Raw genomic sequence first — 17,840 nt, 5'->3', positions numbered from 1 at the left:
AAAAATCCAATTTAGTCAAATTTTCAAAGTTGCAACTGAATTTTTTATTTTATTAAATTAGAGCAAGTTGCCAGATCGGGAAATTTCTGTAGGGTGGCAGCCCTAATTAGAACAAGCTGCCAGATCGGGAAATTTCTGTAGGGTGGCAGTCCCACTTTAAAAGGACGCCACGCCGGGAGAACTAACGGTGGTTTTTGAACAGAACAGAAACGATTTCGGAAAATTTTTTTTAACAATTTAGAACAATTCGACATTTTTTGAGATGGCCGACGAAACAAAAAAGATCCCTTACATTTTGAATGGAGGTATATTTAAAATCAAAAAGCGGAAGGGCGACCGTGTAATCGTGGAATGCGTTTGTTGTCCATCACAGCACCGGCTTCGCGGCAATCTGGCCAATGGCGCAGGCAATTTCCACCAGCACATCAAAGTAAGTAGTACCTCCCCTCCCAAGTAGTACATGAAGATGAAATTAATCAATTATTGAATGTTTATTCAACTTTGGCAGCGACGTCATCCATTTTTGATAGACAACGTAACGAAAATGAAAAAGGACAAGAAAGAGAAAGTCGCGGCAGCGAAGATTGCCAAACGTAGACGCAAGTTAAGTTTCGATGATGATAAGTCGCAGGAGTCTGATAAAGCTTCCATAACAGAATTGGAAGATGGGCTCCGCTTGATGCAAGAGGGCAACGAAAAAAACCTACTTCGTCAAGGGATCCAAATTTTGCTTCAACAAATAAGAAAAAACTTTTTGTTACAGCAAATTGTTTCGTAATCTTTTTCTATTAAGAAATACGAATGTGGTTTAGCTGAAGCTGTAAGCGGCCACCATCTTATTTTGATTATACGAATTTATTTAATTGTTCAAAACGACAAACTTGTAATTATATAATTGTAATTATTTAATATATTGTAATATTGTACACTTTAAATTTTATGCTTACATAAAAAATCATGAGTCAACACATTTGGTGCTTCTACTACATATGCATAACATACAAGTATAATAATAATTAATAGTATCTGGAGGGAGTCCAATCCCTATGTCGTCTATTTCCGCCAGTTGGATTTGGATTTGGCTCGGCGCTTTCACCGCAGTTGGAGGCGCTGCGGTGGGCAGTGCTGGCGGTGATTGCTGGGCATCCAGTGTCTCCTCGCTGGTGGTGCTGGCATTACTGCACGCCTTCAGCGAGTTATCCGCCATGGGCAGCGGTTTGGCCACCCCAATGCGGACCACTCCCTTGGGCGCGCCTTTCAATGCCTGGCACTGCCTGATCCAGCGAAGCGTTTTCCAGATTGAGTTCACAAAGAGCAAACGATCGCCCGGAATAAGTCTTCTGTCCAGCTGGGCAACGCCACCCGGCACCAAGGAGCGATAACAATCAGTGTATCATTCGAGTCAAATGGATCCTGGTAATCAGTATAGAGAATGAGAGAGTACTACTACGTAATAATTTTATTTTAATAATAAAAAATAATCATAAAATGTTTACAATAAACAGAGTTAAACTCAAAACTCACTTTGTTTATTTTCATTTTCATAATCATCATCATCATCTTCAATCATCTTTATCATTTTCAATCATTGAACAAAATTAAAAATTATAAAATTCAATCATTCTGTTGCTTGAAATACACATAATAGATAAAGATAAAGGTACTTAGAGAACGCAACTATATATGTATAAAAGAAATATCGAATAGAATAGAACTAGGAGTTTGTTGGTATATCTTTCTTTCTCTTTTTTTTTTGCATTTCTTTTCTTATTTTTCATTTAATTTTAAACTTTAGTTTAGTTTATGCATTTAAGAGTTGCATTGAGAATTACTGTTGTAATTGTAGTTGTAGTTGTAGTTGCGGTTGTTTACATATTGGTTGAGTTGTTTTATATTGTGGCAGTGTGACGTACTTAAAAAAAGCGATTAAAAAATTATTTCAGACATAAACTTCAGACCAGAAGTAAATTAATTTTTCTTGCTTTCCTCTCTTCTAGATTTCAAAGAAATTTGTTTTAGAGTGAGTGGTTCCATTTAACTGAAGCTGCACTGTAAGTTGTTGAAATTAACTCTTTGAAGTTGAGTTTTAATTTCTGTCATTATCCGAAAGTTACTACAGTGCAGCTTCACAAAATGCGCCACTTAGAGTTATCTGCTCTTCTGCTGTTGTGATTGTTGTGGTTTTTGTTTCTGTTCTTTAAATATACAAAACTTACAAGATAATAATTACAAGAAACTTTAGATAGGATTTGTGTTAGGGGTGAGAAGAAAGAAACACATAAATAAATAAACCTATACATACGTACATATTGTATATGTATTTACTTGCTCTATTTGGGACTGCCACCGTACAGAATTTCCCGATCTGGCAGCTTGTTCTAATTGGGGCTGCCACCCTACAGAAATTTCCCGATCTGGCAGCTTGTTCTAATTTAATAAAATCAAAAATTCAGGTGCAACTTTGAAAATTTGACTAAATTGGAATTCTAGCTATTTCTCGAATGCTTTCCAGCCAGAAACAGCTATTTTCGCCCTTAAAATTGGCAGCACTGGTCGTCATAAGCAATGAGTGCTGCCAGCTTTTGTTTATTTGGTCATTTTACAGCCTACAAATTCAAAAAAAATGTTTCCCCTATTTGCATAAAAAAAAATGTAACGTATGAAAACGAAACAAAATGAAATGCAGCCGCTTCAAGAATCATTTTTATTTTTATTTTCTGCAAACCAATGTACGAAATTAAATATTTCAATGCATCGTTTTCTCATATGTACGTTATAAATAAGCTACATTGAATGTCGTTTAATTTAGTTTTACATTGATTGGTGGTTGTGATTTCTTTATTCATTTTACGTTTGTTTTTTTCACTATAGTTTTTCTCATATTTATATATTTATATTTACGCATAAGTATTTTGTATTTTTATATATAGCTATGTACGTAGATGTTATTATTAAGCTACAAAATCATACTCATAAGATGAATACAAACGTTGTGTACTTGCATTTTTTCTCTTACAATTTTCAACAGGCTAATTTAGTTTTTCGTTCATTTATTTTAATTATGATTTATGTTGTTAGCATTTAAAAATTTCGCTATGGGATTGTTTAATTGCTTATGTATTTGTTAATTTGTTGTTTTTTGGTATTTTGTTTCGTTTTTAGCTAGTTGTTCTTGATGTTGTTGTTGTCTGTTGTATTTTGTATCGTAGTATAAATTGTTAAAAATCGCTCACATATTTCAATTCTGGTTCAGCGCGTGTTAAGTGTGTGTGTGTGTGTGTTGGTATGTGTGATTATAGTGTATGCTTACGTATGTTTTGTTGTTGTTGTTGTTATCATTTCGATTCTTTGGTGTATTTAGTTAATATTAAAGTTTACATAGGCATAGTGAGTGTGTGTATGTGTGTGTCTGTGATTGTGTTTGTGTGCTAACTTACAGACTAATACACGCTACACATTTATTAACTTACCATTTAATAAGTATGTTTTACTCTTCTTTTGTATTTGTTGTTTGTTGTTTTTGTTCAATACAGTTAAAGAACTTCCAAGAAGTGTCAATAAGTACAGAATGTACAGTTATAGTTTCTTAAGGTACAGCAATGCGAAAAACGAAAGTATTGCCAATATATGCATGTGTATCAGTGTTGTCTACAGCTTTCTCTCAGTGTATATATGTATGTGTGTATTTGTGTCTGTCTTACAAAAAGTCTGCACATAAAGCGTAACGTTCACTTAAATCAAGCGCTAAAAATGGACATAAAACATGTGCACACTCTTTTCATTTTCTCATATCTCATTTTCTACATTTCTTTATAGATATTTCTTCGCATAGTTTTTTTTTTGTTTTTGTCTTTTTTTTTCATTTGGTTTTGTTTTTATAAATCTTTGCTAAAGTTATATATAAACTATTCCATTCTGAAGTATTGACAGTCACAGGCTATGTGAAGCATGCCTTTTGGGATTTTACCTTTGTTTCTTCAAATATATACTTGTATACATATTTTTTGTATATAATCAATATGTTCTTGTATGCACTATATATTATGTAGTATGGGTTTCGTTTTATGCACTAGATTTACTTAGGTTTCATTTCATCTCACTTGGCGTAAAAAAATTCCATCCTTTTTCTCTTGGTTTCAATTGATATTTAAAAGCGTCTTTGTACAAACACAAACGAAAAAGACATTTGTAAACATTTCTAAATGAAAACATAACATTTAAACTATTTGATATCAAAAGTCTTGAGGCGTAAGTGCAGCGTTTCATAGTAGACCGGTTTCCACATTGTGCGCCGTGCCCAACGTGTTCGGATCAAAGTTAAGTTTATCCCCAGCCAAAACTATCTCTGATATGCATCCGATAATGCCGCTAAAATAGCGCTGGTGCGTAAAGTATGACACATCTGGCATGCCACCTGTGAACAGAATACAAAAGATACATCAGTAAAATATATTCAACAGAATATGTCCAGTTCGGATGATCCACGTACCAACAAAGAGCCCAGTATCGGTATTCAGTTGACGCAGCTTGCCAGGAGCTCGTAGTGTCGAGGTCTTGCGTCCATCAACCTCCAGATAGCCCTCCTGGGAGTTTCTGTAATGTGCATTGAAAGAGTTTTAGGCACAAATCTTAAAGAGAACTTTTAATATAGCTTTGCAGAAGGAATCATAATTTTATCAAAATTTTTACCCATGAAGAATATTCATAAATTTTGGATTAGAATAATAAGTAGTTTCGAAGCTTTTTTTAGTAAAACTTAATACTGATCCCTCTTCCTGCTGCAGACACTTAATATTGCTCACTTACTAAAGACTGTTATAGCTAAAAAAAACACAAATTTTGAGCTAATGATGCAAAAATATATACTGTTCTACTTATATTGTGCAACAGTTTAGTATTCTTATCTTGAATACTCTCTTGTGAGAGTCGAAAGAATTATTCTTTTTACTGAAAGAGGGTACTGAATTGAAAACTTTAATAGAGATTTTCGCCGAATGTTGATTTTTGATATATGACACTTTTTAAACTTTTATTATTATGAACAAATTTTGTCTAAGTCGAAATACTATATCTGTCATATGAACAATATGTCGAAAATCAACTATTAGTCTAAAAAACTTTTGAGATATCTCATCCAAACCCGCAGGTTGTGTGTTTGGCATTGTTTTATTATCTGCCGATTAACTAAATAGACTTAAAATGTTTTAATTTTAAGGCTTTGATTTTCTCATCTGTGCAGTAAGCTATCGCCAGAACCTTTGTGACTTGAATTTAGAGCATAATATAAGACAAGTTTAGAAATAAGAGTTGGCTGCAGAGAATTGATAGTTATAACATATTTATATTTTCCATTTTCTATGGCGAAAAAATGTGCTCCTTATTTAGGCAATCATAAGAATAGACACAGATGCTGTAATTTTATTTCTATACCCTGAGCAAATATAAAACCGGACTACTATCTGTCGAAATTGAATACATGGCAATCTTCTTGTTAGTCCTCCCTACCTTATGGCCCTAACACGATGCCAGAGTCCATCGCTGATCTTGGTGCCATTGAAACGTATATCCAACTCGCCAGCGCCCAGATCGTAACGGAAATGCAAATATCTGTTGAGAATTAAGGAATTGAGATGATTAGAATGACACTATTCCATTGGACGAATCGTTCAAATTTACCCCTTTTCAATACCCAGCGACAAGTAGTCATCGTGCTCTTCTGTGGTGCCCTGTCTGCCCGTCCAGAGTATGACGCCATTATCCGAGTGCGTCTTGATGCGCAGATTCAGATCGATATTGTAGCTGATAACCTGGCTCATGGTCTCTGCATCGTTGTAATGGAAGTAGCTGTCGGTGCCAGCAAAGCAGGCGCCAAAGTTCTTGCGCACTCTCTGCACCTGCGACTGATGCTCCGCGGACAAGTCGAACTTCTTCAACAGACTCCAGTCGGTGTGGGTTTGTGGTGTGCTAGGAGGAGGTGTTCCTCCTGCTGCTGCTGCTCCCTCCACCGACATGGCTGGCACAGACTCCGACTTGAGCACTGGCGTTAGCAGCTCATCATCGCTGTAATCCTCGCTGTACTGCATCTCGATAGCCGCAGTCTTTGAATGTTCCTCATCCTGCTTCGGCGTGTGTGCGTTTGCATGTGTGTTGGACATGATGCGCTTCATGTCCTGAGCAAGCTGCTTGCGTTGGTAATCCTCGGTGCCGTCGGAGGCATCAAAGAGAGACTCGTCAAAGACAAAACCACTCGTATCCGCATCCGTATCCGTATCTGATTCAAGCTCAACATTTAAATTGGGATTCGCATTGTCAACAACATCAGCTGAGCTCTGAGCTTTGCCCATTTGACTGGTTGCCATGGCATCCGCATACTCCTGCTGCTGCAGACTGGCCACCCAATCATTGTTATCATCAAAAGTGAGTATATCGCTGTCCGGATTCGTCTGGAAACTTTCATAGTGGGTGGGCAGACGACTCAGCTTGTGTAGTGTAAAGGCATTGGGCTTCTGGTGGTGCTCATGCTTGCTCACATGCTGCTTCCCAACATGCCTGCTCAGGAGAGTCGACTGTTTCTTCAACTTGCCCACCTCCTCTGCCCTCGGCGTCTGTATTTGCCCCTCAGTGCTTGTGGCACGTTGTGCGGCATTTTGCATGCCTGCATTTTCGTGCACAAAGCGGAAAATGATATCATCTTCGATTTCCTCATTGCTGTGCGCTCCAACTCCAGCAAATGTTGTTGTTGTAGCGGGCCTGCTTGTTGTTGTTGTTGTTGTGGTGGTGGTGGTGGTGGTGGTAGTGGGTGTGGCAGTTGTCGTTGTTGTTGTTGTGGGTGTTGTTGTGGGTGTTGTTGTGGGTGTTGTTGTGGGTGTTGTCTTGTGTTTGTGCAAATTCTTGCGCTTTGTGGCATGCTTCTTGTGGGGCCACAACTTCTTGGGGAGCAACGCAGGCGGCAACGAAGATGATGATGAGGTCGAGCCAACTCCTTTGTATTGTTTGCGTTCAAGTGGTTTGCCATTGTGTGCCTTGTGGAGCGATAACTTTGGCAGCAGCTCGGGTGGCACTTCAGCCGCCTTGTTGCAACGCTCGTTGTAGATGCTGCAGCGGCACTCGTAGCTCTCCATTTGTGGCACGCACTCGGCGAGCGGACCGCACGGACGGGCGACACAGGCGTGCGGGCAGTTGCCGATGTTGCTGCCACCCAGTGCCTCTGCCACAATGCCCAGCGAGTGTCCATTGATGTCAATCTAAGGTGCGAATTGCAATACTCGGGTTAGTTCAAGTGCCTCACAAATAGCAAGATTGCCATGAACTTACGCGCTGAATGCAGCCCACAAAGAAGGACTTGTACTTGAGGTCCAGTGGCAGGTGGTCCACGTGATTCACACCGCCCACAAACAGATTCTGTGCCAGCGACAGATGCCAGAAGCCATTCGAGGATATGGTCATGACCTCCTGATGCTGATCGATCTGTACAACACAGACAAAACCACAAAGGGTCAACATTCAAGCTACTCCTTGGCTCAAAGTTAGCTTTTGACTTACCTTGAGCACGGCCAGACGAGCAGTGCGGGAAATCTTGATGGTGTGCCATTGTCCCAGGCTCAGCGAGTACTCACTCCTATTTGGGGACAAAATAGGTAGTATTTTAATTCGAGAGTGCTCGACTACGAGATACCCTGCGCCCAGGTCTTTAGAAAGTCGAAAGCTTGCTCACCTAAACACTGCACTCACAAAATAACATAAGTACGAGTTACCCTTCAATGCCCGAATTCAATAAAAATAGTTTTGCTTGCCTTCCGAAAGAATGTTATGTATTCTATATCTCCATATTCTTCGCAATGTTTTATTTACGATGTCTTAAAAAAACTTAATGAATTCCTTGACACCTAATAAAGAATCTTGACGATTCATCAAAGAGTATTCAGGACATCTTATTGAAGTGTATGAACAAATAAATTCGCAGACAGACGAAGTTTTTTGACAAAACGTAAAGTTAAATCTACTCATAATTTCAACTAACTTTATGAAGATTTTAGTATCAATGAAAAGGTCATTTATATCCTGTTTGAGTGATACAAGATGTTCCTTAACCCATTAAGTACCCATTGAAAATTTTGAATTTAAGTAAAAAACTCCTTTTTTGACCTTTTTCCTATGGCTTAAACAAAAAATGTTTTGATGCAAAAAGTTTCTTCAAACAATTCTTATAGTGACTGCAAAAAGAATTTTTCAAAAATCTCCTTGCTTATATTTTTTATGAATTCTTGAATGGGATGATCTCAGAAAAATTTTGTATGAAAAGTAGGAAAAAGTGGCTAACATAGTAATTTTTAGCAATTTTCACAAAATCATAAAAAATATAAGCAAAGAGATTTTGAAAATTTCTATTTGCAGTCACTATTAGAATTGTTTGAAGTAACTTTTTGCATTACAAAATTTTTTTGTATAAGCCCGAGAAAAAAATTGTAAGATATGACTCAATTCTACGTCGACATAATTTCAAAATTTTCAATGGGTTCTTAATGGGTTAAGGAAAATTTTGTATCATTCAAACAGGATTTAAATGACCTTTTCAATAATGTTATAGTCTTCATAAAGTTAGTTCAAATTATGAGTAGATTTAACAATAAATTTTGTCAAAATAAATATGCCGACCACTGTATTATCTGAGAGCGATGAAATTTTCAGGCAAATCCGGACTTGTTTGTTTATAAATTGCTTGGGAGTAGAGGAAGGTATCCAAAGTTTAATTTTAATTTGATCTGCCCTTACTTAAAAGCAGCCTAAATACCAAGTTTAGTGCTTCTAGCTCTTGAAATTTGTGACATACGGTCGGACAGACAGAAGGTCGGGTGGACATGGCTATATTGATTCGGCTACTAAGGCTGGCTACTAAGGTCACGTCAAGTCTTTATATACGCTCGTTACAGGCTATCAGGGATTAATCTCAACTGCCAGCTTGGAATCTTCAACTTACCGCACCACAGCTGGACCGCTGCCCAGATCGAAGGCAAACTCCACGAATCCGTCGAGCAAATAGAGTGCTATAAAGTCGCCTCGATGCTCCGGGCCTGAGTAAAGGATCAGGCCATCTGACTGTTCCGGCTTCAGTATGACCTTTAGCTCCAGCCAGATGAGAGCACTGTTGCCCAGCGGCGCATAGCGCAGAAACGAGGATCCATTGAAGGCGGGCACCTAAGAAATCATACAATTTATAAGAGATAAGAAATAAAATACTTTCACCTTACGCTCACCTGAAGATCCATGCGGATCTCGCAGAGATCACCCACAAATCCAATGGGACAAAGACAAACGGCGCCCTGATCCGAGGGCAAACACTTGCCGCCATGTTGGCAAGGATAACGCACACACTTGTCCGTCGAGCAGTCCTCTGAAAGAACAGCACATCTTATAAATACCACAGCACGAGAGAGCAAACAGAAATCCTCTAGACTTACGTATATCGAAGCCATTGATGACATCGCCCAACGGATGATCCGTAAACTTGTAATCATGCTCGTTGGCCACAAAGCGACGGATGCAGCCGGCAAAGCCCTCGGCCAGAGGCAGACGCTTCGCCAGGCCGGTGATGTTGCCAATCCCGCCTAGGAAGACCGGTTCCCTGAAGGTAATCCTTGAGAACAGACCCTGCAAATGCAAATGATAAAGGGTAATGTTTGACTAGTCTAAAAAAGTACTTAATCCTCGACCTACATTTGATCTGCCTTGGACCTTGGTGCCATGATTGAGCACCATCCAGGCATCCCAGCGATGGCGATAAATGATGACCGAATTCCATTCATTCAGCATGATCGTTTCCCTGGAACGCACACTGCCCACACCGGATCCACAATCGAACCAGAACTCCACGAAGCCCTTGTTGAGCAGCAGAGCCATAAAGTCACCTGTCAAATCATCACGTTCCCCGCTCAGCAATATGATGCCATCAAAGGATTCTGGACGGAATTCCAGCCGCAGCTGGACATGCTTGTAGGCGCCATGCAATGCCGCAAATGCCAGCCAGGAGCGTTTCGCAAACCTCGGCACGTGAGCCCTAATATCTGTGCACAAAACCAACAATTAGCAACTGTAAATATCAAGATCAAAGGTTGCAAATTACCTTCCAGGCAGCCATTGCCCGTCTTGCCAAAGGGGCACAGACAGCGGGCAATGGTCGAGGTTGCCTCCAGGGCGCAGATACCCTCGGTGCCGCAGTCCAAATTACAGAGTGGGCTGCAAAAGGGAGGAAATGAAAAAAGGACGATCATTTTAAGAAGTTCATTTACTACTAAATTACTGCATGTCGGTTTCGTAACGGTCCCCGGTTTACTTTGGAATTCGGTTTTGAAATACCGGTGTGATTTCGGTTCACAAAAGACAAAAATTATTATAAAAGTTTTGCAAACGAAAATTCTTTAATTTCAAAAATTATCAATTTAATAAGATCAATATTGAAATGTAAAACAAGATAATTGAATTTAATAGTTGATTACCCTTTATATATAAATCGGTTACTAAACGGTTATTTTATATTGAATAATTTTGGATTTTCGGTATAATAATAATATTTTTGTTTCGGTTTGGGTTTCAGTTACAGTTACCAATTTCAATCGGGTAGTACCGGTTAATGGCTAATCCCTGGTTGCAACTGTCCTTAGTAACGTGCAGATATCAAAAAGCGATAACATGACTTTGTAAAATATTATTGATTAGGACCATTAGCTTCATTTTACAAATTCGATAAATTCGACATATATATGTAACATTCTATTTTGAGCAGTAGCATTTGCTCCTTTGTGCAAGAATGTATCGACAATGGATTCACTATCACATTTATCGATAACTTATAAATGAAAACATTTATCGGTACGCACCTGCTGAGTGTTGTTGGTGGTGTTGTTTTTTCTGATATGATGTTGCTATTGGCAGCATTTTTATTGATATGCATTGCGACTTTGTTGTTGTTGCTGTTGCTGTTATAGTTCTTGTTGTTGTTGTTGTTGCTAGTCATTTGATATGTATGCGAATTGCTGTTGCTGTTACTGCTGCGTCTTAAGTTTAATTGATTATTATTGACATCGTCATAGATGGACATGTCCGATTTGTAGCTATAATACTCATCCACATCCCCATCCCCATCCACCTCCCTATCATCTGCATAATCCACTACATTATGTTGAGCTTCTTTGCTTGTGCTTGTTGCAGTTGTCGACAACGTTGTTGTTGTTTTTGTAGTGGTGGGTCTTGGAGTTGTTGTTGTGGTGCCAGCTGTGGATGCCACCTTAAAGTCAGGCGCATCCAGTTCTTGATTCTCGTTCTCTGAATTGAAGCTAATGCTCTCGGCTGATATGTAATAATCGTTAGAATTGACATTTTGTTGCTGTTGCTGTTGTTGCTGTTGCTGTTGCATCCCATCCAAATTGTCATCGTTGTAATCGTAGCTGTCGCTATTGTTATCCGCCTCCAAATCCGCACCTGATTCGGACTCGGAATCGGAGTCAGACAAATCTAAATTGGAGTCAGAATTTGCTCCATCGGCTGCAAAGCGATTGTTGGCTATTTCCGGCCTGTCGTTGGCCAACTTGGCGCTAAATGAGGCGCCCTTCTGATACAGCACATCCTCATCCGACTTGCCAGGTGAATCCCCGCCGCTGTTTGTCGTATTTATGACTGCAAAACGAGAAGGAGACAAAGGACATTATTAATTTAGTTTATTTTATAATCTTAAAATAGTCACAATGATAAATTGAAATCAAACATTTTACACATTTAGATTCTTATACCCGTTACTAAAAGAAATAAGTAGAAGGGTATATTGTGTTCGTTGAAAGGGAGAAGAAGAATTCTCCAACCCTATAAAGTCTATATATTCTTCTTGAGCTCCTAGATCTCAGAGACGATAAAAGATAGAGCAACCAAATTTGGCAAACAGACTTCTAAAAACCGCACGCAGATCAAGTTTGTATCAAATTTCGTATGATTTTTTTGTGGTAATTAACGTTATCTATTATTATTATCTATGTATTATTCCAGTGAATCTCAGCAAGATCGGACAAGTAGAGAATACTTTTATATATATTAAAATAAATACCGGGTAGCCTATAGTCGGGATCTTGACTAAAGCCATTGCGACTAGTTGTATTTATTTAAACAGTAAATTTATTTATCATACGTTTTATTTCTGTCCTTTATATTTCATGTATTTTTCAGAAATAATTTTAAATTGGATTAGTTAATTAGTTAATGGGTTCCACATGAAAATAGTGTGCACAATTCATTGTAGTGTCAAATGCAGGTTTGTATTAGAGATGGGCACGGGCCTTTTCGGGCTTCGTGTCCCGCGGTCCTTTTCAAAAAATCCACGACTGAAAATCCTAAACGGAACTATTTTCGTTCGGGCCCGGGCCGCAGCAAAAAGCCCGAAGCCCGGTAGGCATGAAAAGTCACGATTTCATACTTTCTTTTTCATATTTTTTACTTTTTCATAAGGATTGATACAATTTTTCAGCTTTGCATCGATATTTTCATTAAGCTTAATTTTCGTACCTATCAAATGCGTAAATAAGAGGAAACAAATATGAATGTCTAAAACTAGCATAGAACAATATCAGGAAAAAAAAGGAAAAAAAAATATTTAATTTGTTTGTATTATATAATAATTTTGGGCCGGGCTTGGGCCGGGCCTTTCTGAAAATATAACCGGGCCGGGCTTGAAAAATTGAATTCGGGCCCGTGCCCATCCCTAGTTTGTATCGTATATTGTTAATATTACATATGTGTTTTTGTGGATCTGCTGATATTTAAGTAATCATATAAATAGCATGGTTCCTTTTGTACATGTAATTTTGTGCAATGAGAAAAGATTTTCGTATTCACAAATAATAAATAAGGTTTAATTCAATTATAAGTACTCACCTTGACAGCTGTAGCCATTCTTGTTCAGCTCGTAGCCCTCGATGCAATCGCACTCATACATGCCATCATGGATCTCATAGCACAGCTGCTCACAGGGACTCGTGTGGCCGCAGTGACCTGGCAATGGTGTTTGGATGGACAATAAAAGCAATTTAAGTATGTGCCTATCTGTGTGTCCATTTAAATTTCAAGTTGAGTTAATATTTTGAGTAGGAAGAGGAGGGGAGCGGGTCATGTGCGTGCTCCTACTCAATGTTGTTGGCCATGGCCATATGGGCTCTTTCTGTCTCTGGGTGTGACCGACGTGTCCGCAATAAATTCTAATGAGCTTTACCAACTTAGAGGCAGAGTCATGTCGGTAATTTACTGCTAAGCATTGGCCACATTTCCAAAACCAGCCCAAAGCAGACGCCACACACACAAACGCATTTCGACCAATGTTTGTGTCCATTTTGGCTGTTTGTCTGTTTGTCGATTTGTATTTTGGCATCGGGCCAAAACTGCAACTGTTGAGCCTCTTTACGCACATGCAGATGCTTTTGCAACTTGCTGCATACACCTATTTTCAATAAATATCTCAGCTTGGCCGCAATTTCAATGCAAGTGCAAACTCCTAAAAGCATGCTATGGAATTCTATTCTGTACAAAAGCTTCTCCCAAATGCAAATGGCGATTGAAGCGGTCCAAAAGCCCAATCAAAGCAAAGTCGAATGCGATGCAAAGCTCTTTGTATAGTTTTTCTTGCGGTTCCTTTTTAATATTTACCACTTTAACGAACCACTTGACATCAATAACTTAAAATGGTGTGCCTATTGCATAAGAAGTGACGAGTAAGCGATTATTTCTTTCTGACATTAACTCCAAATTGTGAACCTTTTACATAAGTGGACCGAGTGTCGAGTAAAGAAAAAAGGTACATCATTCTGCTCGCATCAACAAATCAATTGACATCAATAACTCCACACGGTTTAACTAACGAATAAGTGAGACGAGTGACGATTTAAGTGCAGCGAGTACATTTTATTGACATAAATTACTCCACATTAAGTAGTGAGTCACTTGAAGCGATAACTTCATATCAGAGTTGTTCCTAATTAACTACTTTTTTAATGAAATCGTAATTTCACTAGCATTAAAAAAAATTAGTGCTAATGAAATTTCATTTTACTAGCATTGAAAAAAGTAGTGCTAGTGAAAAATTATTCATAGCAATTGACATTAAATTTACAATTTTTTCAATTAGCATTGAAAATAATTTTTTGAAACAATTAAAAAAATGTTTAAAGTTTTGCAAAATTGCTTTTTAAAACTGTTTTCCCGATACTTATACGATAGTTTTATCCGATAGTTGTCTTTTCAACAAACCTCTTACAGTCAATAACTCCCAATGGTATTACCATTGAATAAGTGGTACGACTGACGATTAAAATGTATCAATTACTCCAAATGGGATGTCATAGCATACAAAAGGATTGAGTAACTTGTAGCGATTACTCCTTCTACTCCTTTGTAAAGAAATCACTTGACAACAATAACTTTGAATAATTTGTCTGAGGTACAAGTGTAGCGAGTGACGAGTAAAGGGTAGCGAGTATTTCATAGTAATATTTGTCATTTCAACTAGCCACTTGACATTAATAGCTCAAAATAGTGCTCCTATTGCAATATTGAAGCGACTAACGAGTAAAGTGCAGCGAGTACACTGATGAATAAGCGTAGCGAGTGACAATTATCGAATAGGGATTGCTCCTTTCTGGTGGTTCAATAACTTTAAATGGTGTATCTAACACAAAGGAGTAGCGAGAAACGAGTAGAGAGTAGTGAGGAACGGCTAAAGGATAGCGAGTACACATATGAATAAGAGTAGTAAATGACGATTCTCATAAAGCGATTAATTCGTTTTGGTGATTCCTTTTATATTTGCTTCACAAACACTTTACATCAATCACTTTAAATGGTGTGTCTGACACGTAATAGTAGCGAGAGACGAGTAAAAGTAGCGAATTAACGCAGCGAGTTGGAGTACTTGTTATTTGTCGAACACTTACGTCATGCTGGCAACAACTACATTTGACTTCATTGTATTAAATAGAACACGCAACTTGGCAACTACACTCTTAAAGAGCTATCAAGTAACACACACACAACACACAAACAGATATCAAGTGCAAGTGTGTGTGTGTGTGTGTGGTGCTAGTTGATTAAGCAACTATGCACTATGGTCCGGATGAAGATTTTTTAGGAATAAAGTCATTTTATAAACATGTTCAAAGTACCGATATTTTGATGGCGATGTATTCAAAACACATCAAGCTCAAATGTTGCATAACTAAAATTTTAACATATTCCAACACTGTTCAGCAATCAGCTGTTGAACAGAGTTGATTCGAACAAAGAGTACATGAAACGGATATTCTCATTTATAAGGTTAATTTGAATTGTCTAACAACACGTATTTAAAAGCTTTATTAACAAAATTTATCATGGATTATATTCATTGTGCTTTGTATTTTGTGTTTATATATCTGTGTTGCTTAAAATCAAAATGCTATATGTTGCCATCTGTAATTTAAAAACTAACCTCGAAAAAAAATTTGTTCAATTAAATTTTATCTTTAATAAGATACAACTAATTTTGTCAGCACTTGTCAGCAATGTGACTATATGCATTTTGAAGATTGATCAATTCTAAAATTGTACTATTAAGCTCAAGTTGCGCATTTTTGCGCATTTTTCACAATTTCACTTTATTTCAGCTAACCTCACGTTATAAAATGCGTATTTGCTTAAAGTATGGCGACAACACATGAGACAAAATGACCAAAATTATGATTTTTTGGCTTATTTTTTTGTGCGCATTGGCGAATATTACAAAAACTTGTGTTTACATATGGAATAAATGTTAAATCTATACAATCGACAAAAAATAGAAAATTCTTGTTTCATACAAAAAGTCAGTTCACGACCGATTTTAATATTTTGAACAATATGATATTATAAATTATAGTATTTCGATCTTGATATATGTTACCCCGAATGTGAGGAGCATAATATCACTTATATACGATCAGTTTGGTCAGATATTTTGGAAAAAATTTAGTTTTTATAAAAAAAATGACTTTTCGACTGATAATTTCTATTATTTCTATATGATATAGTTGTCCGATTTGGATGAAATTTTGCCAACATGTTACAGGCATAGTAACACGCCTAACCTGTAAGTTTGGTCCTGATTGCTTGAATAACAAAAAATTTAAATATCGCAGAATCGAAAATAAAGGCGGCACCACGCCCACATTTCTAGGCCATTTGCGTATTTATATCATAGACCCAATGCAAAAGACTAGACCAAAAAAACTTTATTCGTTCTCGAGTTATTAATTTATTCCTAAAAAATCTTCATCCGGACCATAGTGCTATGTGGTGCCGATTAAAGTGCACTGGACACTCAGCACATTTGCACATGTGAATGTACGTGTATGTATGTATAGTACATGTGTATGTGTCATTCTATGGGACACCGTTAGTACCACCTTCAATTGCCTGTTGTTCGAGTTGGGAATGGAGTTGAGTTTTCACTTGTCGTGTGCCATTGCGTATTCAAATTGGAATTGAAAAATCGCATATTGCATGCAATTGAAATCGAAGTGTCAGCAACAGAAGCAACAGCACATCAACACAAATACTGACAGAGAGAGAGATGGGCGAGGGATAGGATGAGATAGGAATAGGAGTGAGGGAGACAGAGCTTCGAATAGTTTTCCCAGCAGTATGAAAATTGGACAAAAACATTGCATAACAACGATAATTTACATACGCACACAACTGACATGCTTGTCAGTGCCTAAGTGTGTGTGTGTGTGTGTGTTTGGCTGTGTGTGTGTGGAACGCATAATTAAGTCGCTCATTAATGTCAAAGCCAAAAACCAGACTGACTGACAGACAGACAACCAGACAGGCAGAGCCTTCATTTATTGATATACTCGTGCTCAAATTTCACATTGCCCCAAAATTTGCATCATTACACTCTCAACAAGAGAGATGGGTAGCCAAAGTGTGAAGAGGATGGTACACAGAGCGAAAAGAACAATAATATTGAAATTACTAAAGTCAAGTATCTCGATATTATTTCAAGTACAATTTCCTAAGTTTAAAAATGTAAGTAGTTTTACACATAAATACAAGAAGAAAACTAACATTTTAAACTTGATACAAGTGCTTAAAGCTGTGTAACTGAGCCAAACAATTTGTAAATGTAAACTATCGAATGTCAATTGTACATACTAATATCGCTTACTTTCGAATAATAATTTACTTAAGGTATTGTAGGAATAACGACGACTGGTCACACGTAAGACTCAGAAAATAAATTTCAGAAAGAAATATAATAACGCAAATAATAAAATCAGAACATGATACTTGTTCTATACATACAGCAGACTTAAATAAAATTCGTGTCAAATCTTAATTTCTTAATGGCCACTGCTCCCTATAGCACACCTGCATGAACCATTTGGAAATTCTAAGCAAGGGACGAACATATTCTGTGAGTTTTAGCGTTTGCAACCTGAGTTTTGATCTCATATTACTAATTTTCGTACTCATTGCTAGTGAGTCTTGAGGGTTAATTGATGCAGGACTCTTTGCTTCTATATCAAGGTTATTTGTGTCAGTTTCAGTAATTTGTACTTATATCAAGTGTGAGTTTTAAGAATCATTAGTACTTAGTTAGAGTTTATTCAAATTTAATTGTAGTACGACTTTTTCTCTCTGTGTAATACATACCTTGAAATGCCGCCTCCTCAGGTTCGACAATGCTGCTGCCGCTGGCTGCCCAGTGTTGATGATCCCCCAGCAATGACAGCAGCAGGAACAACAGGAACAATAACCAGCTGTGCTCAACTCTCGACAGCCTTTGATGTCCT

At 37.7% G+C, this 17,840-nt stretch overlaps 2 protein-coding genes and 1 long non-coding RNA gene across 3 annotated transcripts; 1 reads left to right on the top strand and 2 right to left on the bottom strand.

The window, feature by feature from the left end:
• Nucleotides 1–262: 262 nt before the first annotated feature.
• On the top strand, nt 263–778 carry LOC117783801 (protein stand still-like). The gene is made up of 2 exons (XM_034621347.1): nt 263–430; nt 509–778. Exons 1-2 carry the CDS (start codon nt 263–265, stop codon nt 776–778), a joined length of 438 nt encoding a protein of 145 aa, XP_034477238.1.
• Nucleotides 779–881: 103 nt separating this feature from the next.
• LOC117784624 lies at nt 882–2,246 on the bottom strand. The gene is made up of 2 exons (XR_004617435.1): nt 2,217–2,246; nt 882–1,413 (listed from the first exon to the last, which is right to left on the bottom strand). It is a non-coding gene; the product is annotated as an uncharacterized LOC117784624 (long non-coding RNA).
• Nucleotides 2,247–2,690: 444 nt separating this feature from the next.
• Nucleotides 2,691–17,821, bottom strand: LOC117785384 (pikachurin; the record flags this gene model as incomplete). The annotated part of the gene is made up of 15 exons (XM_034623351.1): nt 2,691–4,414; nt 4,490–4,593; nt 5,506–5,607; nt 5,677–6,811; nt 6,878–7,244; nt 7,315–7,467; nt 7,543–7,618; nt 8,978–9,195; nt 9,255–9,391; nt 9,459–9,648; nt 9,715–10,061; nt 10,121–10,233; nt 10,875–11,670; nt 12,916–13,032; nt 17,701–17,821. Coding segments are annotated over 15 exons (4,128 nt in total), but the record flags the coding sequence as incomplete, so codon positions are not given.
• Nucleotides 17,822–17,840: the final 19 nt, after the last annotated feature.

Source organism: Drosophila innubila (genome assembly GCF_004354385.1).
Source record: "Drosophila innubila isolate TH190305 chromosome 2R unlocalized genomic scaffold, UK_Dinn_1.0 1_C_2R, whole genome shotgun sequence".
NCBI lineage: Eukaryota > Metazoa > Arthropoda > Insecta > Diptera > Drosophilidae > Drosophila > Drosophila innubila.
Note: the sequence above shows the minus strand (reverse complement) of the source record. Positions and strands in the feature narration are given on the sequence as shown.